Source organism: Lentinus tigrinus (assembly GCF_003813185.1).
Source record: "Lentinus tigrinus ALCF2SS1-7 unplaced genomic scaffold L226scaffold_3, whole genome shotgun sequence".
Classification (NCBI taxonomy): domain Eukaryota; kingdom Fungi; phylum Basidiomycota; class Agaricomycetes; order Polyporales; family Polyporaceae; genus Lentinus; species Lentinus tigrinus.
In genome coordinates this window covers 1,710,599-1,738,182 of record NW_027137912.1, presented here as the reverse complement: position 1 = coordinate 1,738,182, position 27,584 = coordinate 1,710,599, and the positions used below count along the sequence as shown (strand labels likewise).

The window sequence follows — 27,584 nt, the reverse complement described above, 5'->3', positions numbered from 1 at the left end:
GGACATCCAGCAAGCGCTCAATAAATTCAGACGCCATGCTAATAGTGTGTTCGAGTCGTTCCGTTCATTGATATGAAGCATACAATACTCTACGTGCGTGGACTGGCTGGCGGGCATCACAGACATGAGTAGTGTCTATCCTACAGTGCTCCTCCTCCCACGAGGCCTCCGCGAGAGCATTACCTACCACAGACCGTAGTAGCTGGTAACAGGTATCGATACATTCATACGCGATACGCGCTGACATTAAGAAGAGCTTTTTCGTTTGTTTTTTCGTGTGCCGCTCCTAGCGGCATACCCCGGGGGAAAAGGGGGGAGGGCACTACGGCACTACGTGAAGTACCTGTAGTCCGGGTTGAGGTCGCCCATGCGCTTCTTGTCGTCCTCGGACAGGTGCGCGTGCACGCCCTGCGCGGCCTGGCGGTCGCGTCTCCGGTTCTCCCAGGAGACGCCGAGGAAGTAGACCGTGTTCGCGATGAGGGAGAGCGCGATGAAGGCGAGCGCGATGCTGTACCCCGGGATGTACTTGGGCGCGTCCTTGGAGAGGAAGGAGAACACGGCGATGATGCCGCCGACTGTATCATTGTGTTCGGTCAAGTTAGAGTTGGGCTGAGGAAGGGGGGACGTACTGTTTCCGAATCCGACTTGGAAGGCCGTCCCAACTGCTCGTCTGTGGTGTCCTCCCACTACAACCACGCAGCATCAGCATCACATACACCACAGGGCCAGGGACGAGACGAGACTCACGATTCGTGTTGAACCAACAGACGATGATCGGCATCGCCGAGTACGTGCCTATCGCGGCGAGGAAGAGCGCGGCGTACTGCAGGTGCTTATTGTCGTGCACGACGAGGAGGATGATGAAGCCCGCGAGCGAGATGGCCGTCGTCGCGAGCACGAAGACGTAGCGCATGCGCAGCCAGTCGGAGAACGTCGCGGCGAGCATCGCAAGCGCGAACGCGCACGCCCAGGGCGGGACGGAGAGCAGCTGCGTGCGGATCGCACCGTTGCCGAGGCCCTGGATGATCGTCGGCGCGAAGTAGGCTGAGCAGTTCGGGTCAGAATGGGTTTGGGGAGACGGACGTGCGCGCTGTGTACTGACCGTATCCGTATGCGGGGACGACGAGGCCGAGGTACATGAAGCCTCCAACAATGATCTTCCCTATGATATAGGATCAGTGTACTGGTTGAGTACGCAACATGGTATATAGACTCACAGTCCTTGAAGACCTCCAGTACGCTCTTGGGCGTGAGCGGCTCATGGCGCTTGGAGTGTCCGACGTCCTCATACAGACGCGCCTTGACGAAGTCTTTCTCCTCTTGACTCAACCACGTTACCTCCTCGGGGAAGTCGGCGATGGTGAAGTACAGGATCAGCGAGATGACGCAAGTGGCCGTTCCCTCTGTCAGGGATTCGATCCGTATCAGCGCACACGCCGACTAAGCACGGGGAGTGTGGGGATGACTGACCAATGATGAAGATCCACCGCCAGCCGCGGTACCCACGCAGGCCGTCCATCTTCCCGATTGCGCTGGCGAGCAGGCCACCGAAGCCGCCGGCGAGGGTGGTCGAGGAGAAGAAGAAGGAGTAACGCTTCTGTGCTTCGGCGCGCTTGTACCACATTGCGATGAGGTAGAAGCAGGCAGGGAAGACGCCACTCTCGACCACTCCGAGGAAGAAGCGGGTCGCGATGAGGCCACTGAGGTTATGTGTGAAGCCCTGGAGCATGGTGATGAGGCCGAAGAAGAACATGCACAGGGAGACTGGAGGAGCGGAAGAAGGTCAGGCAGTGTGGGGTATTCGAAGGGGGTGGGGACGTACGCCAGACATGGGGCTTGAAGTGCTTGAGGAGGGCGTTGGAGGGTATCTCGAAGAGGACATAGGGCACGAAGCTGGATACGGTTGAGGATGAGCAAGTGGGTAAGTTGATTTGACGGATGACTCACAAAACGACAAGTGCAGTGTTGAACTGGTTTCCAACCAGGTGCAAATCGGTCTTGAGACCAAAGACAGCGGCATTTGAGATGTTTACGCTGGAAGCGGATGAGGAATGGGAGGATATGCTGGGTAACGAGTAGGCGTACCGGTCAAGGAAAGCAAGGAGGTAAAGAACGCAGAGGACAGGGACCACCCGCATGTCAATCTTGCGGATGACCTTTGCCTCGTCGACATTGGGGAAGCGTTCCTTGTAGTCACCACCCTCTGCCTTGACGTAGGGGGCGAGGTTGTACTGCTTCTCGACGTCCGGGGAGACGACGCGCTCCTGGAGGGAGGCCGTAGCTGATTGTATGACTGAGTTCGAGTCATAGTGATGCATAGGTGCTGGCTTACTCACTGGCACTATCGTCGCTCATGCTGGGTGTGCAGCGTCCGTGTGTCCGTCGGGGTAGGAGGCGGGGAACGGAGGGCAAGAGAGAGCACAGGCAGCGGGGAAAATGCGGGGCGCTGTGCCCTGATACTTAAGCGAAGCATGGCCCCCGGTGAGAGGGATAGGCTCTGGTCAGGTGAGTCAAGTCATTGTGAAAAGTGGGAGCACAACCGTGACAGTCAGACGCAGTAATTTACTCGCTTCTCTGGGCTAGGCCGCATATGGGCATCCGCCTTCCTGTTATGTTAAGCCAAAGTCCCAGCAACAGCCGCCGTCCCGACCTCCGACACCGGGCCCCGCACTCCCGCTCGGGCTCCCGCAGCCAACGTCTCCTCGGCGGCCACTCGAGTCATCCCAGAGGCTTTCACTGTCAGACATGCTGTGGGCGAGACGCATGCGACGGACCTCCCCACTTGGTGGCGCCGCGCACACAGACGTCCCGGGTGCCTGGCCCTGGCACCCACCTCCCCCCGATCACGCGAAGCTCACCTGCTTGCTCGATACGATGGCTCGGCATCCTCCTGACCATTAGCTTGACAAGTCCAGCACAGGTTTGCGGGGAAGGAAGGCTCTCGGGACAAGGCCGCTCTGGTGGCGACACTGCGAGTGGGAGTTAGCTCGTCGCAGAACTATAGGCTAAACCGGCCTCGGGTTTTCGTGCTCGCAGAAACAGATACGGCCACGAGGTGTCGTCTGGTGTCGTAAAATCTGGGAGGGGGGGGGGGTGAATATTCCAGCGGGACGCGCATCACGTCTCAGGTGTCAGTACTGATGTAGTTGTGAGGGTATGATGTACAGTGTTCCGTCAGTCGCCTTAGTCAAGTCTTGCAGAAATCCGTGTCCAGCGCGCAAGTCCACCACAGCCACAGCTCACGATGCTCTCCGCTTGAACTCCTCGTTGAACTCACGCCCGATGAGCATCCGCCTGATCTCCTGCGTTCCCGCCCCGACCGTGTACAGCCGTGCATCGCGCAGGAGGCGACCAGTGGGGTAGTCTGCCAAGGGAAAGACGACACTTCAGTCATGCTACCACCATAGGAAGCTGCTCGCGTACGCACCATTGATGTATCCGTTCCCACCCAGACATTGCATTGCGTCAAGAGCGACCTCCACTGCTCGGTCAGACGAGTACAATATCGCACCCGCACAATCCTAGGCCATGCCGAACACGATAAGCTGCTGCAGATCGGCACGATATCGATGACGAGTGCACGTACCCTCCGGCTGACCTTCCCTTCATCGCATGCTTTCGCGACGGCGTACACGTACGACCTCGAAGCGTTCAGCTTCGTATACATGTCCGCGACCTTCCCTGTGGGCATGATGCATAAGACATAATGCCGCCGTCAAGCTATGGAAGCCAGGCTAACCTTGCATGAGTTGGAACTCTCCCACTGGCTGCCCGAACTGCTTCCGATCGTGAACGTACTCAACTGCGATGTCGAAGGCAGCCTGCATCAATCTGGCCAGAACCGAAGATCAGCGAGCGAATTATATGCAGAGCTGTTGTACTTACCCCAGCGGCCCGCCACTCAGCACGAGCCGTTCCAAGTCCAGACCGGACATAAGCACCTTCGCGCCGCCATCAACAGGTCCGAGCACGTTCTCTGCGCACACAAAAAAAGGCGTCAACCAGACCAGTCGCGATGCACAGACCTCGAGTCCAGCTCACCCTCTGGCACGAAGCAGTTCTCAAACACCAGCTCGCACGTATCGCTCCCGCGCATGCCCAGCTTGTCCAGCTTCTGATGCGTCGAGAACCCCTCCCAGCCCTTCTCGATGATGAACGCCGTGATGCCCTTCGAGCCCTTCTCCGGGCTCGTCTTCGCATACACCACGAGCGTCGACGCGACGGGCCCGTTAGTGATCCAGAACTTGTTCCCGTTCAGCCTGTAGCCGCCATCGACGCGGTCCGCGCGCAGCCGCATGCTCACGACGTCGCTCCCGCTCCCGGGCTCGCTCATCGCGAGCGCGCCGACCTTGCGCCCCGCAACGAGGTCGGGCAGGTACTTGGTTTTCTGCGCGTCCGTGCCCCAGCGGTGGATCTGGTTCACGCAGAGGTTCGAGTGGGCCCCGTAGGAGAGCGCGACGGAGCCCGAGGCGCGCGAGAGCTCCTCCATCGCGAGCGTGTGGTTGAAGTATCCGAGGGAGAGGCCGCCGTACTCGGGCTTGACGGTGATGCCGAGCAGGCCCATGTCGCCGAGCTTCTCCCAGAGATCCTACGGACGTCCTGTCAGCGTGCTGCTAAAACATGGGGGGCATACGAGAACGTTCATGGGGTAGTGGGTGTGTGGCAGATGATCGCGAGGCGAACGCCTCAAAGTGAAGGATGGACACGTACTGGGGGGAAGTTGTTTGTCTTGTCGATCTCAGCGGCCCTCGGTGCAACCTCCTTCTCCGCGAACTCCTGTACAGCGTTCCTGAACTGCGCATACGAAGCATCGTCGATTCAATTTGGAACGCCTCGCCTCGCAAGTATTATGGACGACAACGCACCTCAGCCTGCTCCTCCGTCAGTCCAGCGACATCGGTGTTGTAGAACGACGCATTCCTCCGCTGGTGTGCGAGGCTTGTGAACACGGGCCTAGCACCGGTCCTCAGCGCACATCCAGGCAGACGAGATAGTGAGCGGAGCATGTCGGTGTCGGTGTCGGTGTCTGGATCGTGCGGTACGTAGTGGATGTCGTTCAGAGTGAAGCTACCCCAGTGCGGGGTAAGCCGATTCGGTCTCCGGTCCCCTAGATCCGGCCGGTGAAGCTGTGTTGGAGGGTAAGGAAGACGTTATAACCGGTTGTTACGAGGTCTAAAACGATACTTATACCCCGTGGGGTAATGTAAGTGCTCTGCGAGCACGATTACTTACTTTGCTTCTAATGCCGATAAGTAATGACTTGGTACAGTCTCCGAAGACTACAGTACACCTCTTGCTCAACATCACTAGGGAAGCGTCCTTCTCGCTCGTGCCACTGGTGCAAGGAACGAGCGGCAAAAAGTCGGGGGACGAGACTACGGTTTACGCACTCGAAGTATGTGTCGGAAGGTCGCCACCTGGGCGCTCCAGCCACAGACGCGTCTTCCCCTGCAAGACTCTTGCGCGTCACGCGTTTCACGATTTGACTGCGACTACCATGGTGGCTCCGGTGTCCTCCCCCACCGTCATCCCTCGCAGTCCGGTCTTCCCGCGGCTTCTTCCTCTTCCACCGCACCCACATCCAATTCCACCGGCTCCGTCGTTCCAGCGACGTGAGCGGTTCATCAACTACCGCGACATATGGCGCGAGATGGACGAGCTGAGCGATGAGGAGAATGCAATAGAGGCCCAGGTACGTTCCTATCCTCTACATCACCACGCTCACCAGCTTAGCATCTGCTACTGCACGCTGCGGACGTGTGCCATCTGAACCGGACAATAGAACGCGGAGATAAAGAACAGAGGGTACAACTTCCTCATCCCCATTGGCCGGACATGGACTCAACACGAAGAGAAGAACGACGTAAGTGACAGCGGGGATCCTGCCAAGAGTAATCTGAGCCTGAGTACCTCTCTCGTCTATTTTCTGCTACCCCGCAGGCCGACGACGCGTCCGAGGGATCGGACTCCGACCGCACTGGCGACGCGAACTCCCTCATGGATGAAGACGAGAATGACTCATCGGATGAGGAGGAGGAAGACCTCGATGCCGACATGGAAGACATGGACCAGACTGCTAACAATACTGCTGATCTTGACGGAGATGACACCGGGACCTCAGAAGAGAGCTCCGAGGAAGAAGACTCCGACGATTGAGTTCACAGTACTCTGTCCCGTGTTTGACCTCTCCAGATGTGTATCTATAGTTGTACAACATACCCTTTCTCCCTTCTCATCTTTGCGGGTCTGTTGGTTCATTGACAGCACATGGCTGTGTGAGCTCCACGGTCGCAGGCAAGGGCACGTGAATGATAGCAATAGCAGATATAGTACAGGAGCACATTGTCGGCTACAGCGATGGGTCGAAGGGTGCAAAGGCAGCTTTGAACACTGCCACGTCCTCCTTGTCCTCTTCCTCCGATTGTGTGCATGCCTTCCAGTCGAACCGATCGGCCATACCCAGGATGGATACCAACACTTGTCTGCAAAGCCTGAATCCAGATACCAGCAAGAAGCTAAGTTCAACAACGCACCTTCCGAACTGTATGCTGAACGGCCCATGGTCGCGCATCAAGTGCACCATCTTCCTCCCATCAGGCAGGTCAACCCGGAAGTATCCTCCTCGACCACCCGCGCAAGCCCGCAGCGCCTCGTCCGGGTCGTCTTCGAACGTGACGTTCAGCGCACGAGCTTCCTCGTTGAACGCGTCCTCGACGGCATTCTTGAGCTTGTTGGGTATTGGAACCACTTGCACGTGCGCATGCCCGCCTTTCGCGCTCATCCGCCCCACTTCAAAGCAAACCGCCGCAGCACCGTGCTTCGCGTACATCGCGCGCAACGCAGCCTTGTACCTGCGGAGTTTACGATGTGAGCATAACTGCTCTGCGAAGCGTGTGAGTGATGTGAGACTCACTTCTCTGTCTCGTCGACGATAGGCTCCGCCAGGTCTGGTGGGATAGACAGGTATGTCGGGTAGTGCGTGATGGGTACGATGAGGACATGACCTCCGCCTGGTACGCGTGGCGCGTTCGGGTGGTTTGCACCTTGATGTGTTGGGATAATCTGTCCTTTGGGAAGGGTCACGTAGCACTCTGAGCCGATCGAGACTATCAGGTGCTTGCTGTGTATGAAGTGAGTAACTGAACTCTTTCCCAAACAGAAGACTTACGCCAGGTTGGGATTTGACAAGCAGAACCAGCATTCGTCCGCTGTAAGTGGGGTGAGCATCCCGTCGGCCTACTTGTGTCATCGTACATACGAGCAATCTCTTTGGGTGGGCCTCGTTTGCCCTGTCGGCCCCCAGTCCCGGTCTGGTTCGCAACGGGACAGTCTTGGATGTAGTGCAGTTCACTACCGCATGCTCTGCACACGTAACCTTCGCGGGGCTTCTTCCCGCCGGTGTCACCCACTGCATTTTTGACTGGGCAGTCGCGAATGAAGTGGCCAGGCTTGTGTGTTCATATTGGCAGCTGATCTACCGAGACCTCACGGCTAGAGACTCACCTCGTTGCAGATCCTGCAAATATATCCTTCGTGCGGCTTCTCCCTCTCCGGGCAATCCGTGAGGAAATGCTAAAAGTAGAAGCCGTCAGGTCGCGTGAATGCATGAGCGCTCGTTGTACGCGTACATCGGGAGACTCGCAAATCTTGCACTTGTATCCAGAAGGCGGCTTCCCCTCGGGACCATCTACAGCACCTCAGTGACCTGCACCGTGGGCGCAAATAGTGACGCACCTGTTCTGCTCCGTTTTCCTGGTTGTTGCGTACCAGTGTCAAGTGGCCGTTTGGGAGGGCGGTGCAAGAATGGGTTCTGCGTCGCATTTGCAGGCTTTGGTTGGGGTTCGCTCGTGGGGCTGAGCGGCGCGATCGAGAAGGCGTAGAACCACTGCATCGCGGTCCGTGTGAGAACCCGAACGCGAAGCCCGAAACCACAATAGCTACACTCACCCGCGGCTTCTTGCCAGACGGTTGCTCGCCACCAAACGCGCCAAGACTCACGAATCTGCTGACGCGTCCGTTGTCTTCGTCCCAGGTGTACGGCTCGCGCTCCCAGAACCGCGGCGGGTGACCGCCTCCGGACGCGAAATGGTAACGTGGTTTCGTCTTTCGTACGACCTCTGCGACGGGCTCTACTCCGATGGAGGCGAGTTCCGGGATGGGCAAGGGGGCGGATGAGAAGTGTGTGATACCGGAGGGCCAGGCGTTGCTGATGAGGATGTCAACATGTTGGGAGGATGTCGTCGAGGAGTGAATCGAGGCGAGGGAGGTGTAGTTCTGCTGCTTCGGCTTGGATGTGGTCATGGTGTTGGCCAGGAGTTTCTCGACGGTTTTTGAAGTGAAGTGTGGTGATGCGAAGCCCTACATGCACTGCCATGAAGGACTGGGGTACGAAGGGTACGAAGGGGGCGGGAGGAAACTCACATGAACATCTTCAGAAGCATACAGGCTCGAGTCGTACACACCGGCGAGACACGCTATGCGGATGCCTTGCGCCGTAGTCAAGACCCCGGACTTGTCTACGCCAATCGTTCGCTCCAGCTCTGGCGGCATCGATACAGCAATGAAATCACTCACGAAGTAGAAAGACATTTTTGCTCAGCGCTCCTCCAGTCTTCGCGAACTTCTCAATGACGGGGGCCGGCAAGGGGTACTCGCCTTGCATGATGTAGCATTCGACAGGAGCTATAAAGACAGTACATTGAGCAAGGGATACGTACAAGAAGACACTGCAACACAACGCGACCTTCCAGGCGACCTTCCAGCAGCTGCATAACCTCGTGATCCTCCTCATACGCCTCCGCCGCATCCTTTGGGGGGCCAAAGAAGTCGCCGAGACAGAGTACCAGATCGAACTTGCCGTGCTTGTCGTCAATGGACTTTATCTTCGTGAAGAGGTCGCGGATAGATCCAACAGCTGAGCCTACTGTCAGCCTGTAGGCACGTCAGTATAATCCACGCTGCCTCACGACGCGGACTTACACCTTCGCCGTAGACATCCTTGCTCTCCTCAGCAATTCAGTCCGAAGCCCAGGACCACGAGCCTGATGTCAGTGCGCGCGTGCACACCCAAATAAAAGTAGAACAGGTAATGTGCGACAAGCCCAGATAAGATGAGAGCAAGGTTGGAGGAAGTACAACCTCGAACCAACCTCGAGCTGTCTGAGACTGCTGGGTAGTTTGATAGGCGCCTATGACGCAACGCGTCGACGGAGACGCTCGTCTCGACTTCCTCGTGGACCACCACCAGTGACCACCCCGTCCATCTTCTTGAATACCCAGAATATCCACTGAAGCACGTAGGCATCTTTTGCACACATTGCGCATGTGCCGGACAACTACATACGAGGGTGAGTCGAGCGCCATGAGTGCACCGTGACCGTCAATAACCACCCCTTCGGCGAATAAGGGTGAGTGGTTACCAAGTCATGATAGGAAGCCCTAATGAAAGTCTTTGATTGACCCCATGCCAAAGAGCTGTCGCTGCTTCATGTCTGCCTCGAGACACCGCATGGAAGGCCTACCGAGCGAGCGAACAGAGAAAAACGAAGTTGTCCTCGCCGGACCGTCTCTGTCGTTCGCGTGGAAATGCGACTGTAGTTATGACCTCGGATGCAGTCACAAGAGCACTCATTCAAAGCGACCCAAAGGCGGAACAATACCAAGGCGCCATGGACCCTGACACGACCTTGCCGTCTGACCGTTACTTCGGCCTACCTTCACACTCTCACCGTACCTTCCGCTTGCCGAGACCTTACATGTCTGAGATCCACGGCGGTGAATGAGCACTCGGTACGCAACTTACAATGCTCACCTGTCCTGTCGTTTCACTGAGATCCATCTTCTAGGTGCCTGGGACATGAGGTATACTTAGCTTCCATGACAAGCTGTATCGGTCGCCGGAGCTCCGGGACAGGGCACAATATGCCGAACGCCTTGCAAGTCTCCCTCTCATGATTCCCTGAAGTCTACAGACCTGTGCTCACCTTGAAATCTGAACTTGAACGTGACGGTGAGGGTCGGGACTTCTATTGATGACATGAAATAAGCGGGTCGTCCAGGCATCCTCACGGTGTACATGGGCATCCTGGATAGCTGGCTCGACAAATATGACGGCCGGCTTGTCAGGTACGAGATTTGTTGTTCTTGCTTGCCAGCGCTGGGGCGGGGCGCTCGGTACGCATAACGACAAGTGAGGACAAGCGTGAAGGTCAGACACTCCCGCGCCCGCTAGGACAAGGTTTCTGTGCTGCCATAATTAAAGGCACCGCATATCTTGTTATTCCAGCGCACGGGCGCCGCGGCTACCAGACCCTCCAGATCTGATTTTCTGAACTTTATTGAACAGGCGCGTCTCCGCCGACACGAGGATAGCCTCCATGCATTCGGTGGATTGTGTGCTCCGGCCTCACAACTTCCCGATCGTGATAGAGCTTACAACGTATGTATTGCGAAGCATCTGGCTGTCCGGAACTCTCCAATCGTTGATTACACAATCGTGAACCATATGGCCCTTGAAGTTGATGGTGATAATCTCAGGGATGCGTTCACATCGCTGCACTTGGGCTCCTCAGGGCACTTTGGGACGGGGAAACTGAACATGCATATTGCAGGCATTCCATCACAGGAGGACCCTAGTCGTGTGCCTTAGGTGGCCCTTGTCAAGGAGGAGCAATTGAGGAACCGCTTGTTTGCACGCCGTATTTGGAGGTGGTTGTTTGCCGACGGCCTGTAGCGCCTGTGTCCGACTGCGTCATGGGCAGGGAAGCGGGAGGCGAAGGATACTCCGGTCGAGGTCAATGGCAGAGATTCGAGACGCATATTCGCCGAGCAGGCACGAACAGACAGAAGAGGGCAGAAGTCATGCTTGCCAGGGCGGACGGGTGCCGGCGGGAGGTCGCCCTCCCATCTGCAGAACAAGGGAACAGCCACATAAGGGAAACGAGGACGGTGAGTTCCCACGTGCAAGGACGCGCGCGGTGTGCAGACCCGAGCCATCGTTCTCTGTCCGGATGGCATTGTTCTCGATACAGTGAAAATGCTCAGGCATGGCTGCGAGCACTCATTCCGCTGTTCCTTACCATCTTCTCCCCTGGCATTCCTAGAGGTACCGGTTCCCTATTCCGCTGACGCAGGTCCGGTCACCTCGTCCATATAAACCCGCCGGCGAAGGTCCTTCCCTCCAGGCAGCATCCTCGCCCCCTTAGACTTCGGACTCTACCACCCTCGTAATTGCTTGGTGTCCTCTAGAGCAACATGGTCGGCGTTCAGTCCCTCGTCTTCTCTCTCCTCTTCGCCTCCTGGGCCGCGGCGCTCCCAATGCACGCCTCTATGCCTCCGTACACCTGGAAGACCGAGTTGTGCAAGCTGTCCCCGGTCATACAGAAGGCCCTCTGTCCTCGTCAGAGTTCAAGCTCAAGCACGTCCGTCAGTACGCCTATTGGCACCGCGCACGGCACGTCGGACGACTCGGGTGCAACGCGGTTCGCTGTCAAGTACGCAAATGTCACGCGGTGGAAGCCATCTGTCCTTGCCACCACCTGGCAGCTACCGTGAGTGATCATGCCGTCCCCCGCATGGCCCGCGGTCCTTACGAGGCGTTTGTCGCTAGAAATGGCGCCTCCGACGTCACCGCGCTTCCCGTTCCTTGCTTGCAGACCGATTCCAACGGCAATACGGTTGGCACAGAGGACTGCCTGTCTATGATCCTTTACGTGCCGTCTTCCATTTCGCAAGGCAGTGACGCACCGACGTTCATGTGGTACGCCCCATATCACGTCTGCTGCATTCGTGCCAGTCTCATAACGATTTTCCAGGATCCACGGTGGCTCCTTTACTGGCGGATCTGCCACTGGTGCGGGACTTGACGGCTCGAAGCTCGCGGCTGCGACCAACTCTATTGTCGCAGTTATCCAGTACCGTCTCGGCGCAGTGAGTATCATGCCACCCGTCTCGTGTAACAAGACTGATGTCTCGTTCAGCTCGGCTTCCTGTCCCCGGATGGTACTCACAACCTCGCGGTTGCTGATGTGGTCAATGCTCTTGGCTTCTTGAAGGCTGTTGTCCCGAGCTTCGGTGGCTCTGCTTCCAAGATCACCATTGCCGGACAGAGCGCTGGTGCGAACATGGTCAGGGCTATCCTTGCAACTCCGTCCGCGTCGTCACTCTTCCAGTCGGCAATCCTCCACTCTGACCCAATGGTAAGCTCCCTTGCCTTGCTCTGAGGGTTGTCCAGCTTACCCGTCGTTAGGACTTTGGTTTCCTCTCCACCAGCGTTCATCAGGAGGTGCTTGATGCTTTCACTCAGAACATTAACTGCAGCACTTCGGACTCGGCTTGTCTCAACGCGCTGTCAACCAGCGCCATCATGTCCGCTCAGAATAGCCTGCTCGATGCGGCCGTGAATGGCGCCCTTGATCCCGCCGCTGGTGCATCGGAGCCCATTCGCCCCGTCCGCGACAACGTGTTGATCACCAACCCTCTGGACCTCACTGCGACCTTCCCTCAGCAGTCGAAGCCGATCATCTTGTCCACCGTTCGCAACGAGGCGGGGCCGACCATCTACGGCAACATCCCCTTCGACGTCGACGACTCACTATACGAGGACCTCGTGCAGAACACGTTTGGTAATCCGCGGACGTCTCGTATCCTGGCCACGGCGCTCTATGCTGCCACTCCCGCGGTCGACGGTGTTGAACCGGACCAGCGTCCCCAGCTCGAGGAGCTCGGTACGGATCAGATCTGGCGCTGTGCGACCTGGACGTTCGCACGCAATTGGGTCGGCAACGGCGGCAAGGCGTACGTCGGGGAGTACATGGTCGGCGCGACCTACCCTGGCAACGACGATATTCCGTTCTGCACGAGCGGCGGCGCCGTGTGCCATCAGGACGACATCCAGATCATTGTGAGTCTTCGACACACGCAACGTATGTTGTATCTTCAGCGCTGACCTGCCCTTGTAGTTCGGCACCGTCCAAAACCCTAACACCGCACAATCGGCCTTGATCAAGGAGGTGCAGGCGCGCTACAGCAACTTCCTCCACACCGGCTCGCCCAACGCCAACGGCTTCTCCACCTGGAACGTTGCTGGCACGGACAATGTCAACGCGATCAACCTCGGCCAGTCCGGCATGGCCAACGTTGGCGCCTGCAACACCAGCTACTGGGGCAACTTCGTCCAGTACGACTACCAGGTCTTCAACCTCTAGACCCTTCACCTCTTCATGACCCCCTTTACCGATTCGCGCTTGGTTCCGATCGCCTAATATCACAAAACCACACATATTGAATGCTCCTTGTCTCTGGGTTTCGGGCTTTTACGACGTTCTTCACGCACCGACGGGTTACCGTCACGTACCTTCTACAATACCTTCTAATCCTGGACTTCCCCCCTCTAATCGCCTCTTCTTACGCAATTCTCACCTGGCTTCGTTCGCACTGTGCATGAACTTCATTGGGTTTCCTGCATTATGGTGTCCGTTTCTGCTTCGTATTGCGATTTGACTTGTTGTGACTTTCTGGCCTCCTCACTGTATCCATAACGCTCCCCAGGGCTGTATCATTACGTACGCCCTACGACTTGTAGCCTCAGACCCACGTTCCCGTAGTCCCCTTTTGTGGGATAATGTGTAGCCTTGCTCGATATAACATTGTGTTGTTGTTTGATACGGTGCTGTGTGTGCCTGCCTTGTCCTGCCATCTGAACACAAGGCACTTCTCTTGAGTCGTTGCTTCACTCGTTGTACGTGCTGCCAGCCGCGGGTGTGTGTCATGCAAAGTCGCGTCTATTCTTATGGACATCCTTCAAGACGCGTAAAATATTCCGGTACCAGGTAATCAAGGGTACGTTGCAGGGCATAGTGATGCTAGTCCTAGGATGTGCTATGTCCCGTGTCAGGTAGTGCTGGTCAGAGTTTGGCCGACTGAGAGAAGGCATGCTCCTCGATCTCCGTGAATATGTCGAAGTTCCGCTCGAGCAGAATCTGGTTCGCAGCCTGGAGCGTTCGCAATGAGCCTCGGATATCCATGCTGAGCTGCGCGGGAACAAGCTTACCCCTCCCTGGCCGAACTTCAGGCGAGAACGATGGCGCCTTCCCGGCGAACCCCCGCGGGCCTCGTCACCCTCGTAGGTCAGCACGCTGAAGCCCTCCGCCTGTGCTTCCGGGTCGCGCACCGGACGCGGGTTGATCACCATGCGCCCGAACGCGCCCTGTGACAAGGTCCGGACGGTATCGCGTTGCGCCGCAGTGTTCTGCGCACCGTGCAGTATGTCCGCGAGCGTCTTCAGGAGGTAGAACTGAGGCGGGAACAAGGAGATGCGCTGCGCGTGGAACTCTTCGAGCGCCTTGGCTGGGTGGACAAAGCGCGCCTCGATGACCTCCTGGCCGCCGTCGGGGGTAGGGAGACGTTCCTGCTTGTCTCCAGACGAGAACCCTGCAGACCGTGCGTCGTCCAGGAAGGTGACGTAGAACCGCGCATCGAAGCGTCTGTCAGTGACAAAAGGGACCGTAAAGAGACCGTCCATCGTTGTTAGCAGTCGTCATGGAAATAGGTGTTGTACTGCGTTCGAGGGACGCACCTCGGAATGTTCGGCGGCGTTATCCACCTGGTGAAGGGCATGAGACCTTCGATATTAGGTTTCAGATTGTGTTCTGACAGGAAGTCGCGGAAGAGACGCTGTTGCGCATGAATGGCCTCGCGTGCTGCGTCTAGTTCAGCGTTGCTAGGGATCCCTGAACTTGAGGGATGAACAAGGAGAAGCCCGGACTCTTCAAAGAGTTCGCGGATAGCCGTGAAGGGAAGCCCGTGTCCCTCATCCTGCTTCTTGTCGTAGTTCCCTCCTGGGAAGACCTATGTACCCGGTAAGCTATACGATATATCCAAGAAGATATTGATCACTTGCATGTGCGTTGGCAAAGGACTTTGACTTCGGGTTCCTGTGCACGAGCAATATCTCGTTGCGGCTGTTCACGACGATGACGGTCGCGGACGGCCTAGGAACGGCTGGTGTGGGTTTGTCCCTCGCTGTGCCCGCTGTTGACGACATCGCACGTACTGAGTGCCGACCCAAACGATGAAGGGCAAAGCAAACGATGCTAGGAGTTCGTGTACTCACCACCGGCCCTCGGATGCGAGAGAGCCGGAGAGCGATCATGGTGGGGGAGACCAGAATGCTGTGCCTTACCCCACATCCCGGCGATTACCCCGCCGTCGGCAAAACAATGTGGCGCACATATGCCCGCGCGTGCTCCAGTCACAAGTTGCTGTTCTTATGTTCATCATCTCAACTCATCATAGAACACGTACAAAAGACTCTCTGAGATGATGACAGTTAGACCCAAACCTCTTCCACTCCTTGGCAGTATAGGCACATCTGTGCTTAGATATCACACCAGCCTCGACATTCCCTCTGTCTTACGCTCACTTCGACCACGTGCTAAGATGGTGGCAATGCCCTTACGATGTCTTTCCACGACTGGTACGAGTTCAACACCAGTTCTTACAGAGAGTCATGCGAACTATCACTCACCGCATGTTTGGCATCACGGAAGTCTTCGTGTCTGTTGGCAATGTGTAGCAGGTACTTAGTGACCTTTGCTAGTTCGCGATCTGCCATGGCCGCTGGTGTGTGCGCGTTCTTGAATGCTGAGATCTTCAGGCCTTCCTTCGGATTGAGTGCAAAATTCCTTCCCTGTGTTATGACATGCCAACATGTGAACCTCGGACGTCAGACTGAGATACTGAGATGAGACCGACTCACAAGATCGTCTATATGTATGGTATTTTTTGCAGAGCTGACATTGATCATGTCAGGAATTTGTGTACCAATACTCGGCGGGCAAGAAAGCTCACTACTGCGGGAAGTGGTTCCAGATGATCTGGAGTGCTTTGACCGAATGTTTGTATGGCTTTCCGTCCTTCACCGAAAAGACCGTGAACATGCAGGTCTTGTCCAGAACTGCGTGCAGTCGAAGTCATTCACAATACGAAGAATTTGTCCTTGATAGTCCACACGTACCGAACGAGATCTATGCCACCGCTTGGTCAGATGAGAAGAGCATGGTAGGTAGATGACTGTCCTCCTACCTTATAGTTCCGCACACCGCCGAGCATGCCCAGCTCGACAAGTTTCGTCTCTAGCCAGACCCAACTTGTTTGCGACCTGCGAATGGGATGTCATTGAAGAACCGAGTGGCTGCAGCGTGGTACACACCATATACAGATATCATAATGGGGGTATACAGCTTCGAGGAACTCGTGGAGGCCGGGTCTTGCGCACTCTTGTGGAGGAAGTGCGCCAGAGGTGAGCGGCTTCGTGTCCAAAATGGCTGCATCGACCCAGAATTTCAGTCATGTGGCGAAGGGATGACGGCGTGTTACCCACTGTAGTCTATGTCTAGGACGAGTAGCCGCTTTCCCTCTCGAAGAGGGTTGATGACGTTGACGTTGAGCTTCTTAGTATGTTCTTGCACCTTGCGGCGATTTCGCTGATCATTCATGTAACTCGCGGCTGCGGCAGGGTTCGCGCTGAAGTCCACGTCGAGATCGTTGATGACGTCAGGGAGGAACTCGAGCTCTGGTAAAGCACGGAGTAAGTATTGAAACGCATCCTCGCCCGGAAAACTCACCGTGAGGGTCCTTGATTTCGTGTCCTTGAGGCGTACCGACCAGGGTAAACTTCTTGCCACTGATGAGCTTGAGATCACCACTACGTATTTGAACACCTTCAATGAGTACAAGGTAACAAGGTAAGAGAAAGCTCGGTTATGTACGTACATCCTCTCATCGTCCGTCGGCAGCTTCCCTTTAACGAGCCCGAGGATCTTCTGGCGCTCGGGAGGCACGTCCGTGAGGCTCATCAAAGATGCCTTCAAATCGAAAACCCTACATAGCTTCAGCATATACAGAGGTGTTGACAACAAACACATCAAACCGACCTATCCGATTCCGCAATATCGAGGGTGAAAGGCTTGCCACTCCACGTGAACTGTAGGTGGATCCACTTTTCCTCTTGTCCTGGCGTCATCGCAAGATCTACCTGTGCCCATATTTAGAGGCAATTACAACAGATGATGTGCGTCAAAATCTTACCTCTGCTGTCATAGTCGTCGTAGAGGTGATAGCGTCGTGTTCGACTTGAATCACGGCCGCGTCGGAACTCATGTCGTGAAGTTCACTTCAAGATCCTATATATGAGTAGTATGCGCTGTGCGGCGTTCAGAGCCTCAAGTTGAAGGTCGATGATAAGATATGCGCCAAGAAAAACAAAGGTTGTACGATGGCTGTGTGGACTCGCGGGCGTGGTTGGTGGCGGAGGTGGTTGGTTGGGTTATGTATTTGGGTGCACGCGTGCTTTGCTCGTGGATTGTGGGGCCCTCGATCAGATCTCGATCGCGTATATAGGCGCCTGAGGTCCACTCTCTTTCAAGCTCTCTGTAGACTGGGCCTCAGAGATTCATACGAATCGCTGCACTTAGGAATGACATTTGAACTATAGTACAAACAGAGAACTGTGCTTCGACATGATACAGTTAGGATGACGAGATACATGTTTGGAAGACCTTAACTCTCAAGGTTGGCCACTGTGTCCACAACAAGGTTCAAGGCTAGAAGCGAAGAGGGTGCTGATATATATGTGAGATGAATGCAGCGTAACATAAATCATCATGCGACATACCTGAGTCTACGCTACGAGAGCTGGAGGAAGATTGCTGAGGAGGGGTGAGAATGAACCTGGTTTCGTGGAACTCCCATCCGGCCGGTACGGCGACTGCGACGTTGCTTGAGCTCATGTGTTGCCTCATTGGATATGATCCTTACCGTTCACAACCTGTTCAGCAGTCCAGCCTAGATACGTTTGAGCAAGTGGTAAAGGGATGGAGGTGTACGCTCTGGCAAGCAGGTTGAATGTCTTCTTGCGGAACGCGTCTATCATTTGTGCGTCAGTTATACCTGACGAGTGCAGCCATGTCAAAATACGCACCGACAAAAGCTGTAACCATCCCAGCCAAAATTGGCCCAAGAAGCTCGCCGGAGAAGCTAGGACCCGAAACGAATTGGTGCAGTTGCTCCGCTCGAGAGTATATATTCGTATACTTCCGCTCACACACGGAAGCAAGGAGATTGAAGAGGCCCTGAACTAGGGGCTGCGTAGCTAACGTGTCAGGCAGACGCGTCAGCACATGGCGCGCAGAAGGACTGAGGAAAGTGATGAGGGTGGCGCGTATGCTATCCGAGCGAGTGGCGGCGTACAGTTCGTCAACGATCAGATAGGCTAGCACCAAAGGCGCGACTAGCAGCAGCCTTGCAGGGTTCTTGTCCTGGTCCGCCTGTGTACAGTCCATGAAAAGGATTGGTATGGAACACAAGAACGAATTGGCGACATACAGATAGATCCCCTCGCTCCGCGACCTCGATCAAATCCTGTATACTCCCAGATCGTGCTAGCTCCACAATACTCGGAAAGAGTAGTTCGTATGCGGATTTCTGAGTAGGTTGACTCGTTATCGGTGGCTGCTGCTGCTCAGTGGCGGGTTGAGCGGGAACAGGAGCTGCTGCAGACTCTACGGTGGGTGCCACTGGTGGCAAAGTCGTTCGGGCGGCATCTTCAATCTCTGTCGCGCTCGAGGGCGGTGGGGTAGGTGGTCCAGTCATCGTTGTGTCTCTCGGCTTCAGAGAAAGGGATTCAGAGGAAATGCGTTAAACGAGGAAGAGGCGAGGATGCGTACGCGTAAACGCCCATAATCTAATCCTCGATAATTGGGCGCTTCCGATATGCACACCGGCGGCGAGGCTGTTCAGTTCCAGACCACACAGGCTTGCCTTCCTTCCTCCACGTTCTCTCGCCAGCTGTTCAAATTCTCAACATGGAAGAGTTCAAAGAAGACGAAATTGAGAGCATCTTGTACATTGGACGAGAGGTTTCAGGTTAGCAAGCAGCATCCTGCTCGCGATCAGCTCATCACAGCGCGGACAGTATACAAGATTCCACCTCTCAAGGCGAATGAGGGGCATCGCGCACAGGAGTGGGGTGACCTTGCGAATCCTCTATGGAAAGGTCGCATCCGCATCATTGAGCGATCTTCGGGAGTCTCGTTGCAGTTCGAAGATGCCACAACCGGTGAGTAGCGTTTACTTCCACTACCCTGCCCATGAATTTATTAGACGCGTTTGACCTGCGTAGGTGAACGTATGTTGCTAGAAGTAATACTTCCCCTACATCTCGTGACGTTCGTCTCCAGTGTTCGCGAAGGCAGACTATGACCCGGCAAAGCCGTGCGTAGAAGCCGTACTCGATTCCTCAAGGTACTTCGTGGTCCGAGTGGAGGACAATGGCCGCAGAGCATACATCGGTATGGGCTTCCTTGAGCGTTCAGATAGCTTTGACTTCAGTATGTTAAGCCATCATGCCATGACCTCGCGAGCCCGTCTAATTCATATCTCACAGACGTCGCACTCCAAGATTATACCAAGTGCGTTAATTCTACTCCGCTCTGTTGTGGATTACTCATATCTTCCAGGCGATGGCGAGCACTCAAGAATCCCTCCGAGGCTCCTGCCGACGAACCGTCACCTCATATACCCGCTGGACCCAAGAAGGACTACACTCTGAAGGAGGGACAGACTTTCTCCATTTCTATCCCCGGAAAGGCCAAGGCATCTCAGAACAGCACGGGTGTCAATCTTTTGGGCGGCAGCTCTGGAGGTGGTTTCTCGTCATCAAGTGGTGGCGGTATTCCGGCGCTGCTACCTCCACCACCCAGCGCGCCCAGGAAACGGTAGGAAGAGGTAGTTGAACTGTTCTCGCTCTGTACTATACTCGCATGTCGATGTGAGTCTGCCCAGGATGCTATGTTGATCGGCCGTCGCCGTAGATCTTCCCATATTTCCAACACAGAGGGAGCACGATTGCGATTATTTGCCGGGACACTACGCACTGAATACGTCACCGCATTGCGCATCGCGTTTGGATTTACGCCCCGCTGGCTTCAATCCCGGAAGAATACCTCGGTCGGTCATGCTCGCTCGTCAACTCGACTTGTCTAGCTCGGGACTCTCGAAGGAGCTTTACCGGCGCATGGCGATGTCGACCACCTCGGTGTTCCTCGAATAATGTCCCGGTCGTGCATTCGACGACCTGGACTTCGCTGTGCTGCACCAATGAGCTGAGTCCTCGTACCGCTCTAAGCCGGGCCCTCTAGTTCATTCCCGATCGCGCATGTTGTTCCGTGTCGTTGACAGGTGGAATCCCGAGGGCATCCGCGATGAGGGCGCGTGGTGCACGCTGTCTTCTTCGCTGCTCGCCGTGCCTGATGAAGAAAGGGGCAAGTATCCTCCCTTTGCAAGCAGGCCGAGCTTTCCTTGTACGGTGTGGTCACGGACGGATGATTGCAATGCCGGTTGATCGCTCTGGGGCTCGCATACACTATTGGTGCCGAGCTTCCTGTGACGGTGGTCTCGAAGACCTACTTACCGAAGTTCCAAGATCACAAGGGCGCGCATGCACGAGACCGGACATGAGCGGCTTTACTTGCCCCGCATGTACTCGTGCGTCCTTGCGCCTGCCCTCCGGAAGCCTTCCGCGTGTGTAGGACCTATCATACTGACGACCAGTGACGAGGCGCTGCCAGTTGAGTGCCTCGTCATATATAGACCAGTACCACATGCACGCTCAGTGCGCACATGCGTGCGAGACTCGCTGATCAAGTTCATGACGAGCTGCTTAGCAGGCCCGAGCCAGCCGGAAGGTATGATGCTGTTGCCCCCCTCAAGCCCGCGAGCTCCTTCCGCTAACCTTAGCTAACTACCATAACGGACGCCTGTTCATTTAACTGCTACCGTGGGGTGACAATTGAAGCGGTTGCTTCCCACTCAGGTGGCGGAGAATCATGGCTCGTGCTCAAGTCGGCCAATGCCATCCGAACTTGTACCGAGACCGAGCTTGGGCAACGAAGACGGGTCCGCCGTACAGGCTTCCTCCGCCGCTTACCGCCTACGATGGATCGTGGTCGGGTGAACATGCGGTCCCATGACTTATGCTCAACGGCGTCGATGTCGACAACTGACCTCCCCCGACGTCTTTCCGCAACGTCCGCTCGGGTCTTCGCCGGATATTTTGGGTGTTCGACGTGATGCTGGATACCAGCGAGAGCCTGTTGCTACAGCTATATAACGACCACGTCGAAGAGGTGGGACGCCAGGATCACAGACCCTCTCCAAGCCCCGGTCTCGCAAAATGTCCAAGTTCGCGTCTCTCTGCGCTCTGCTCGCCATCGTCCCCTCCTTGGCCTATGCCCAGGCTCCCGTTTGGGGGCAGTGCGGCGGTATTGGTTGGTGTGAGTACCACGACCAGAGCTAATGACGAAACTCCAGTACTGACACTGGCATCTACCAAGCTGGTGCTACTACCTGCGCATCCGGATCTGTCTGCACCAAGCAAAACGATTACTACTCGCAGTGCATGTAAGTTTATCTCATAGCAGATTCTCTGCAGGCGCGACGCTCATAGTTTTTGGTGCAGTCCTGGTTCTGCGTCTTCCGCTCCGACTACGGTACCGACTACAACACCACCCACCACCACTCCCACTGGGCCAACTACGACCAGCGGTGGAAGCTCTCCCACGGGCACCCCTGCTGCTGGCAACCCTTTCGTCGGCTTCACGGTAAGCAAATCACTCGTTCATGTGTTACGAAGGCGTTCTGACCAGTCTCCATGACAGCCCTACCTCAGCCCTTACTACGCTGCCGAGGTCGCTGCTGCTGCGGCCAACATCTCCGACTCCTCTCTGAAGTCGAAGGCCGCGAGCGTCGCCAACATCCCAACATTCACTTGGCTCGACTCCGTTTCGAAGGTGCCCGACCTCGGCACGTACCTCTCTGACGCCAGCGCCCTCCAGAAGAGCTCCGGCAACAAGCAGCTCGTGCAGATCGTCGTGTACGACCTGCCCGACCGTGACTGCGCTGCCAAGGCGTCGAACGGCGAGTTCAGCATCGCCGACGGCGGCGAGCAGAAGTACTACGACTACATCGACCAGATCGTCGCGCAGATCAAGCAATTCCCCGACGTCCGCGTCGTCGCCGTCATCGAGCCCGACTCGCTCGCGAACCTCGTCACGAACCTGAACGTCCAGAAGTGCGCGAACGCCGAGGCCACGTACAAGGCGTGCGTCACCTACGCCCTCAACCAGCTTGCCTCCGTCGGCGTGTACATGTACATGGATGCCGGCCATGCTGGCTGGCTCGGCTGGCCCGCCAACATCAACCCCGCTGCGCAGCTCTTCGCCCAGATGTTCAAGAGCGCGAACTCCTCGCCCTTCGTCCGTGGTCTCGCTACCAGTAAGTCCCTTCCCTTCTTCTCACACACGCGCTGAGGCTGACACGCATCCCACGCAGACGTCGCCAACTACAACGCCCTGAGCGCGGCCTCCCCCGACCCGATTACCCAGGGCGATCCCAACTACGATGAGCTCCACTACATTAACGCACTCGGCCCGATGCTCGCCCAGCAGGGCTTCCCCGCGCAGTTCGTCGTCGACCAGGGCCGCGCCGGCCAGCAGAACCTCCGCCAGCAGTGGGGTGACTGGTGCAACATCAAGGGCGCCGGCTTCGGCACCCGCCCGACGACCAACACCGGCTCTTCGCTCATCGACGCCATCGTCTGGGTCAAGCCCGGAGGCGAGTCCGACGGTACCTCGAACAGCTCTTCGCCCCGCTATGACAGCACGTGCTCTCTGGTGCGTTCCTGGTTTCTTTTTCCACTTGTTGGTTGAGGCTGGGGCTGACGAGACGATCTTTTATTCCTTTGTGCAGTCCGATGCCACCATACCCGCACCCGAGGCTGGTACCTGGTTCCAGACATACTTCGAGACCCTCGTCTCGAAGGCGAACCCTCCGCTGTAAAAGCTTCCATGGTGTACCGATGGTAGATTGCTGTATCCATGTGTACTGTATTCTTTTTCAAAATCTAGGGTTTCTCTCTCCTTTCATGCGTTGCATGTCCGCAGTCTACTGGACAGCAGCGTGTTGCGCATCCACCACCCGACTGGACACCTCACACGAGGTCACCCTGTGTGAGCATGAGCGATCCCTACCCTGAAATACTCACCAATCCGGGAAGTCATGATACTCATGCGGGCTCCAACTTGGCAGGGCGTTCCCAAGGTGAGTGGAGATCCTCAGCGCACAGACTCGCAAGACGGACATCGGAAGACCGAGCATTACTGGATTCCGCAAGCAGTGCATATGATACACGGAGACTCATCCAGACGATGATACACTACGATAGATAGTAAATGTACGTAGCTGACTGTTCATCACAGGTAGCGGGCTACGGGCGGGAGAAGGGTGCCCGCAACCCGTAGCTATAGCATTTGGCGATGCTAATAGCGAGAATTATACACCGCCCAGCATCGACAATCGACCGCCAAACAACCAAGAACCCATCCCAAAGGATATCAAGAAGCAATCTAGTGTTGAGACCAGTCGATGGCGTTGATATCAATGCCCTCCTGGACCATCTCCCACAGCGGGCTGCATAAATGCCAGGTTAGCAGAGAACCACAACATGGGGTTCACGGCGAAACGCACCTCATGTCACGCAATTTTTGGACGACAGCAACGATCTTGTCGATCACGTAGTCGACTTCGGCTTCGGTGGTGAAGCGGCCGATACCAAACCGCAGCGATGAGTGCGCCATGTCCTCCGCGGCGCCGAGTGCGCGTAGGACATATGAAGGCTCGAGCGAGGCAGACGTACAAGCACTGCCGGAGGATAGAGCGACATCCTAATGAAGGATCATGAGCACGGCATATAACGACATGAATTAGATGTCCATACCTTCAGCGCCATCAACAAACTCTCGCCCTCGACGTAAGAGAAGCTGAGGTTGACGCATCCGGGGTATCCGTTGAGGTCACCATTGCGAACGACGTGTTCAACGCGCGCGTTAATGCCGTTAATAAGGCGGTCAGATAGCTCCTTGATCCGAGCATGATCCCTCTATCGGAAGTACGTCAGCGAATCGTGTATGACGAAACCGAGGTAGGGCCGCAATGCTCAGTACCCCTGCACGCGCAATCATAGCAAGGCTGGCCGTTCTGCCTGCAGCACAAGCGACGCACCACGATGCTCCCAACATATATGCATGTGGCTTTGCGTGGAAGGTATCATCAACGCAGCCCAGATCGAAGAGTACTCACCGCCATCTCTTGCTTCGCGATCCTCGCAGCCTCGCCGATGCCAACCACCAATGCGGTCGGGAGAGTACCACTCCGCAGTCCACGCTCCTGTCCTCCGCCACTCAAGATAGGTTCCAAGCGGACACGGGGTCGCCGCCTGACATACGCAGCGCCGACACCCTTCGGTCCATAAAGCTTGTGTCCGGATATACTCATGAGGTCAATGTTCATTTCGTTCACATCCACCGGAATCTTGCCTGTGGCCTGGGCAGCGTCAGTGTGGAAGTAAACGCCGCGGTGCTTCCGCACAATCGCCCCGATGTCCTTAATGGGTTGGATGACACCGGTCTCGTTGTTTACAGTCATGATGGAAACCAAGGAAGTGTCGGGGCGGATCGCGGCCTCGAGCTCTGCAAGATCGATGACACCATTGTGCTGGACAGGGAGATACGTCACATCGAAACCCTCTTCCTGGAGCTTGCGGCAAGAGTCAAGCACACACTTGTGCTCCTGTCGTGAGATGAGCAACCGATGGTGCCAGGCAGACCAACAAAGAAACGTACCGTCTGGGTTGTGATGATGTGCCTTTTTCTGTCCTTGTGGAAACGGGCGACACCCTTGATGACCATATTGTTTGACTCTGTCGCACCGGAGGTGAAGACGACGTCTTTTGGCTCAGCACCAATGAGGTCGGCGACATGCTACATGACGGTGAGTCTTACGAAGCCGTATCACACACATGGCTCCACATACCTTGCGCGCGTCCTCGACAGCCTTCTCCGCCTCCCATCCATATGCATGTGTCCGGCTGTGGGGGTTGCCGTACTGGTCGGTAAGGTAGGGGAGCATGGCGTCCAGGACCCTCGGGTCAACGGGAGTAGTGGCCTGGAGAAGATGTCAGAGGAATGGTTGAGGGTGCCGACACATTGTGTGACTGACCTGCATGTCAAGGTAGATTGGGCGGGCTTTCTCAGAAGGACCGCCCTCGCGGCGTGAGGCCTCTAGCTTGAAGCCAAACATGTCTGTGACGATATCAGCTCTGTTTGCAGACGAACACGGGGGGAAGGTGTACTGACCCACCCGCGGTGAGAACGCGGTGTCCTCCTGGTAGGACGAGGGGACGTCGACGACGCTGGCGCGGTCGGCACCCGAGGGCTGCACGAAGGACCTGCGTGCATCCTTGATCGTCGTGCGAGAGACGGTCGAGCGGAGGGCAGAGCGACAGAGAGCCTTGCCGGACTTTGTCGAGACTCGCGAGAACATGGTGGAGGATGGACAAGAGGCAAGTTATCTGATAACTCGAGCGGCGTTGACTGCGCTCTTCAGTCAGCGACCCACAGCGACGGCCGGCGTAGGGTAGAGTCACGGGAGATGATGAACTCTTCCGGCAGCCTCTCCAGCCAATCACACCCCGACCCACCGCAGACGCCCGCCCAGCCTATCCCGTCCCGTTCCGCCGCGCCGGGTCCACGCAGCCAATCAGCGTTCTGTCCCGCGCACGGACCACGCTGCGAACCCAACCGCCCTCGCCGCAGTGCACACGCCCATCCCCCTTCTCTGCTCTCCCCACCATGGCGCGTCGTCTCTACCTCGGCAGTACGTCTCCCCCGTCCCTCCCCATGCCCCCCTTCATGCTCACTCTCTCCTAGAACTCCCCCCAGATGCTCGTTCCGACGACGTCCAAAAATTCTTCGACGGCTATGGCCGCATCGTTGACTGTCGTGTCATGACCGGTGCGTCTTCGCAGTGATGTTCTGCATGGGCCATTGTTCATCGTGTTCGGCGTGTCAGGCTTTGGCTTCGTCGAGTTCGAGAGCTCCCGCGACGCCGAGGACGCTATGCAGCACTTCAACGGCAAGGCCTTCATGGGCGCCAAGTACGCCACCGCTCGATGTGTAACCCCAGACCCCCGGTGCTAATTGTGTCTTCAGCATCGTCGTCGAGTTTGCCAAGGAGACTCGTCCCCGCAGGGACCCATACGACGCGGACCGTGCCGCCCGTTCCCGCCGTCCTCCTGGATATCGACTGATCGTTTCTGGTATCTCTCGTGACACCAGCTGGCAGGTACGTCTTCCTTCCACTTTAGGCTCCATAGATCGGATCCCCCATGGAGGAACAATCGCGGTCGCTACCACTACCCCCACGTTGCCCCTACTTGGATCCGGGACTCAATCATCGCATTCCAACCAGGACTTGAAAGACTTTGGACGTGAAGCAGGCAGTGTCTCCTACGCAGACATAGAGCGTGACGCTCCTGGCGAAGGGTCAGCATCTCCGTCTCGTTGTCCGTACCCCAAGCTGATAGATCTGTAGTATCCTGGAGTACCTCTCTCGCGAGGACGCCGAGCGCGCTGTCAAAGAATTGGACGGCCGCGACCTCCGCGGCCAACCTGTTCGCGTCGCCATGGACCGTGAGGTTCGTCCCCGTTGCTCTCCATTACTTCAGGCCCAATCTCACAATCTTCAACAGCGTCCCGCAGGCGAGGAACCTCGTCGTGAACCTCGTCGCGATGATCGTCGTGATGATCGTTATGCTCGGGATGATCGCTACGCCCGAGATGACCGTCACCGCGATGACCGCTACAACAGGGAAGACCGCAGCTACCGCAGGGAACGCTCTAGGTCGCCTCCTCGTCGGACTGAAGTCGATGATCGTCGCCCCGCCAGGTCTCCACCTCCCCGGAGGGATGTTGATGATAGAAGGCCTGCAGGGTACGATGACCGACGAGGTGGCTATGATGACCGAAGAGCCCCTGATCCTTACTATGACCGCCGCAGGGACGATGTCGACAGACGCAGGGACGATCGCCGTCGGGACGAGAGGGACGATCGCTACGATGACAGGCCTCCGAGGGAAAGCGGATGGGCGCGCTGAGTTTGGCCATTGGTTCTCCGGTATCATCCTTATTCGTTGTGGCCCGCGAAATGGTTTTCCGAATGGCGTCGTGGACTTCCCCCTCTCCCGCTTCGCTTCGAATAGGTTCTGCTGTATGGAAGGAGTCGTGTATCTCGAGCTCGAAGGATATCCCGCGATCGTGTAACCCCCGATTTCCGTGGCGCCTGGCCTCCCTTAGGGGCACCGCTTCCTCCCTACCGGTGCTTGTGGACTCCCCCAGGTATCAGCTTTGGGCTACTCGTTTGGCTTCAAGACCCGTCGTTGGCCACGCTGAACGAACGTTGTGTGTGGTCCCCGCTTTGGACTTCCGGTGCCTCAGAAGACCTCGCTTAGCGGAGTTATTGAAGGCGCTCTCGGGCCTGGCCGACCGCCTCTGACCGAATGTGTGGAGGGCGGGTTTTGTGGGCGTACGTGGGCGTACAAGTTTTCCGTGCGAATTGGGTGTTGCTCTTCACACAAGGCTTCCAGCGGTCTCCGTATCGCTTCGGTCACATCTCCGCTATCGATACATATC

At 56.6% G+C, this 27,584-nt stretch overlaps 12 protein-coding genes across 12 annotated transcripts; 5 read left to right on the top strand and 7 right to left on the bottom strand.

The window, feature by feature from the left end:
* Positions 1–29: 29 nt before the first annotated feature.
* Positions 30–2,497, bottom strand: L226DRAFT_550419 (MFS general substrate transporter). Its single transcript, XM_067682747.1, has 10 exons — positions 2,337–2,497; positions 2,086–2,281; positions 1,948–2,034; positions 1,823–1,893; positions 1,471–1,764; positions 1,218–1,403; positions 1,103–1,162; positions 748–1,044; positions 630–686; positions 30–575 (listed from the first exon to the last, which is right to left on the bottom strand). Exons 1-10 carry the CDS (start codon positions 2,353–2,355, stop codon positions 331–333), a joined length of 1,512 nt encoding a protein of 503 aa, XP_067540959.1. The 5' UTR covers positions 2,356–2,497; the 3' UTR covers positions 30–330.
* A 742-nt stretch (positions 2,498–3,239) lies between these two features.
* Positions 3,240–5,006, bottom strand: L226DRAFT_453998 (acyl-CoA dehydrogenase NM domain-like protein; the record flags this gene model as incomplete). The annotated part of the gene is made up of 8 exons (XM_067675159.1): positions 3,240–3,364; positions 3,428–3,521; positions 3,587–3,681; positions 3,740–3,831; positions 3,886–3,976; positions 4,042–4,588; positions 4,711–4,794; positions 4,866–5,006. The coding sequence occupies 8 exons, from the start codon at positions 5,004–5,006 to the stop codon at positions 3,240–3,242; spliced, it is 1,269 nt and encodes a 422-aa protein (XP_067540958.1).
* A 472-nt stretch (positions 5,007–5,478) lies between these two features.
* On the top strand, positions 5,479–6,334 carry L226DRAFT_530552 (uncharacterized protein). The gene is made up of 3 exons (XM_067679888.1): positions 5,479–5,692; positions 5,783–5,863; positions 5,941–6,334. Exons 1-3 carry the CDS (start codon positions 5,498–5,500, stop codon positions 6,154–6,156), a joined length of 492 nt encoding a protein of 163 aa, XP_067540957.1. The 5' UTR covers positions 5,479–5,497; the 3' UTR covers positions 6,157–6,334.
* L226DRAFT_530551 (nuclear protein) lies at positions 6,289–9,139 on the bottom strand. The gene is made up of 13 exons (XM_067679887.1): positions 8,980–9,139; positions 8,744–8,931; positions 8,575–8,682; positions 8,422–8,516; positions 7,948–8,358; positions 7,735–7,885; positions 7,629–7,687; positions 7,504–7,572; positions 7,259–7,448; positions 7,169–7,208; positions 6,914–7,120; positions 6,534–6,851; positions 6,289–6,482 (listed from the first exon to the last, which is right to left on the bottom strand). The coding sequence occupies exons 1-13, from the start codon at positions 8,994–8,996 to the stop codon at positions 6,350–6,352; spliced, it is 1,986 nt and encodes a 661-aa protein (XP_067540956.1). The 5' UTR covers positions 8,997–9,139; the 3' UTR covers positions 6,289–6,349.
* A 2,189-nt stretch (positions 9,140–11,328) lies between these two features.
* Positions 11,329–13,205, top strand: L226DRAFT_542987 (alpha/beta-hydrolase; the record flags this gene model as incomplete). Its single annotated transcript, XM_067682163.1, has 6 exons — positions 11,329–11,549; positions 11,609–11,758; positions 11,814–11,928; positions 11,979–12,197; positions 12,248–12,901; positions 12,960–13,205. 6 exons carry the CDS (start codon positions 11,329–11,331, stop codon positions 13,203–13,205), a joined length of 1,605 nt encoding a protein of 534 aa, XP_067540955.1.
* A 542-nt stretch (positions 13,206–13,747) lies between these two features.
* Positions 13,748–15,159, bottom strand: L226DRAFT_530548 (uncharacterized protein). The gene is made up of 4 exons (XM_067679886.1): positions 14,900–15,159; positions 14,576–14,847; positions 14,051–14,483; positions 13,748–13,991 (listed from the first exon to the last, which is right to left on the bottom strand). Exons 1-4 carry the CDS (start codon positions 15,041–15,043, stop codon positions 13,905–13,907), a joined length of 936 nt encoding a protein of 311 aa, XP_067540954.1. The 5' UTR covers positions 15,044–15,159; the 3' UTR covers positions 13,748–13,904.
* An 86-nt stretch (positions 15,160–15,245) lies between these two features.
* On the bottom strand, positions 15,246–17,322 carry L226DRAFT_479118 (HAD subfamily IIID h). The gene is made up of 12 exons (XM_067676831.1): positions 17,089–17,322; positions 16,935–17,035; positions 16,774–16,881; positions 16,626–16,705; positions 16,382–16,573; positions 16,211–16,325; positions 16,084–16,159; positions 16,016–16,025; positions 15,850–15,955; positions 15,758–15,791; positions 15,527–15,688; positions 15,246–15,472 (listed from the first exon to the last, which is right to left on the bottom strand). Exons 1-12 carry the CDS (start codon positions 17,158–17,160, stop codon positions 15,434–15,436), a joined length of 1,095 nt encoding a protein of 364 aa, XP_067540953.1. The 5' UTR covers positions 17,161–17,322; the 3' UTR covers positions 15,246–15,433.
* A 113-nt stretch (positions 17,323–17,435) lies between these two features.
* L226DRAFT_479116 (uncharacterized protein) lies at positions 17,436–18,651 on the bottom strand (the record flags this gene model as incomplete). The annotated part of the gene is made up of 6 exons (XM_067676830.1): positions 17,436–17,621; positions 17,675–17,767; positions 17,818–17,925; positions 17,981–18,195; positions 18,250–18,326; positions 18,385–18,651. 6 exons carry the CDS (start codon positions 18,649–18,651, stop codon positions 17,560–17,562), a joined length of 822 nt encoding a protein of 273 aa, XP_067540952.1. The 3' UTR covers positions 17,436–17,559.
* Positions 18,652–18,789: 138 nt separating this feature from the next.
* On the top strand, positions 18,790–19,899 carry L226DRAFT_530546 (adaptin ear-binding coat-associated protein 1 NECAP-1). The gene is made up of 5 exons (XM_067679885.1): positions 18,790–18,924; positions 18,974–19,117; positions 19,239–19,388; positions 19,445–19,469; positions 19,518–19,899. Exons 1-5 carry the CDS (start codon positions 18,864–18,866, stop codon positions 19,777–19,779), a joined length of 642 nt encoding a protein of 213 aa, XP_067540951.1. The 5' UTR covers positions 18,790–18,863; the 3' UTR covers positions 19,780–19,899.
* A 1,333-nt stretch (positions 19,900–21,232) lies between these two features.
* Positions 21,233–22,896, top strand: L226DRAFT_519830 (cellobiohydrolaseII; the record flags this gene model as incomplete). The annotated part of the gene is made up of 6 exons (XM_067678596.1): positions 21,233–21,332; positions 21,393–21,459; positions 21,506–21,659; positions 21,717–22,332; positions 22,390–22,730; positions 22,807–22,896. 6 exons carry the CDS (start codon positions 21,233–21,235, stop codon positions 22,894–22,896), a joined length of 1,368 nt encoding a protein of 455 aa, XP_067540950.1.
* A 294-nt stretch (positions 22,897–23,190) lies between these two features.
* L226DRAFT_530544 (cysteine desulfurase NFS1) lies at positions 23,191–25,514 on the bottom strand. Its single transcript, XM_067679884.1, has 8 exons — positions 25,251–25,514; positions 25,114–25,196; positions 24,928–25,059; positions 24,738–24,875; positions 24,196–24,684; positions 23,834–23,995; positions 23,584–23,780; positions 23,191–23,526 (listed from the first exon to the last, which is right to left on the bottom strand). Exons 1-8 carry the CDS (start codon positions 25,435–25,437, stop codon positions 23,463–23,465), a joined length of 1,452 nt encoding a protein of 483 aa, XP_067540949.1. The 5' UTR covers positions 25,438–25,514; the 3' UTR covers positions 23,191–23,462.
* Positions 25,515–25,745: 231 nt separating this feature from the next.
* L226DRAFT_566877 (uncharacterized protein) lies at positions 25,746–27,215 on the top strand (the record flags this gene model as incomplete). Its single annotated transcript, XM_067683955.1, has 7 exons — positions 25,746–25,770; positions 25,824–25,907; positions 25,966–26,050; positions 26,106–26,238; positions 26,365–26,438; positions 26,488–26,590; positions 26,655–27,215. The coding sequence occupies 7 exons, from the start codon at positions 25,746–25,748 to the stop codon at positions 27,213–27,215; spliced, it is 1,065 nt and encodes a 354-aa protein (XP_067540948.1).
* Between the last annotated feature and the right edge of the window lie 369 nt (positions 27,216–27,584).

Coding starts and splice junctions, on each gene's coding strand:
- L226DRAFT_530548 (XM_067679886.1), bottom strand. CDS start 15,043: ATGTCGTCAACAGCGGGCACAGCGAGGGACAAACCCACACCAGCCGTT. Junction 14,848..14,899: donor AGTCCTTTGCCAACGCACAT/GCAAGTGATCAA, acceptor CCGGGTACATAG/GTCTTCCCAGGAGGGAACTA. Junction 14,484..14,575: donor ACGCCGCCGAACATTCCGAG/GTGCGTCCCTCG, acceptor TGTCACTGACAG/ACGCTTCGATGCGCGGTTCT.
- L226DRAFT_530551 (XM_067679887.1), bottom strand. Junction 7,573..7,628: donor AGATTTGCGAGTCTCCCGAT/GTACGCGTACAA, acceptor TTCTACTTTTAG/CATTTCCTCACGGATTGCCC. Junction 7,209..7,258: donor CCCACCCAAAGAGATTGCTC/GTATGTACGATG, acceptor CCCCACTTACAG/CGGACGAATGCTGGTTCTGC.
- L226DRAFT_530546 (XM_067679885.1), top strand. CDS start 18,864: ATGGAAGAGTTCAAAGAAGACGAAATTGAGAGCATCTTGTACATTGGA. Junction 18,925..18,973: donor CATTGGACGAGAGGTTTCAG/GTTAGCAAGCAG, acceptor CAGCGCGGACAG/TATACAAGATTCCACCTCTC. Junction 19,118..19,238: donor GTTCGAAGATGCCACAACCG/GTGAGTAGCGTT, acceptor GTTCGTCTCCAG/TGTTCGCGAAGGCAGACTAT.
- L226DRAFT_530544 (XM_067679884.1), bottom strand. CDS start 25,437: ATGTTCTCGCGAGTCTCGACAAAGTCCGGCAAGGCTCTCTGTCGCTCT. Junction 24,876..24,927: donor CTGTCGAGGACGCGCGCAAG/GTATGTGGAGCC, acceptor ACCGTCATGTAG/CATGTCGCCGACCTCATTGG. Junction 23,996..24,195: donor TCGCGAAGCAAGAGATGGCG/GTGAGTACTCTT, acceptor TACTTCCGATAG/AGGGATCATGCTCGGATCAA.
- L226DRAFT_530552 (XM_067679888.1), top strand. CDS start 5,498: ATGGTGGCTCCGGTGTCCTCCCCCACCGTCATCCCTCGCAGTCCGGTC. Junction 5,693..5,782: donor AGAATGCAATAGAGGCCCAG/GTACGTTCCTAT, acceptor ACCGGACAATAG/AACGCGGAGATAAAGAACAG. Junction 5,864..5,940: donor AACACGAAGAGAAGAACGAC/GTAAGTGACAGC, acceptor GCTACCCCGCAG/GCCGACGACGCGTCCGAGGG.
- L226DRAFT_479118 (XM_067676831.1), bottom strand. CDS start 17,160: ATGAGTTCCGACGCGGCCGTGATTCAAGTCGAACACGACGCTATCACC. Junction 17,036..17,088: donor CGACGACTATGACAGCAGAG/GTAAGATTTTGA, acceptor ATATGGGCACAG/GTAGATCTTGCGATGACGCC. Junction 15,792..15,849: donor TGGAACCACTTCCCGCAGTA/GTGAGCTTTCTT, acceptor GATCAATGTCAG/CTCTGCAAAAAATACCATAC.
- L226DRAFT_550419 (XM_067682747.1), bottom strand. Junction 1,894..1,947: donor AACACTGCACTTGTCGTTTT/GTGAGTCATCCG, acceptor AACCGTATCCAG/CTTCGTGCCCTATGTCCTCT. Junction 1,404..1,470: donor GCGGTGGATCTTCATCATTG/GTCAGTCATCCC, acceptor AATCCCTGACAG/AGGGAACGGCCACTTGCGTC.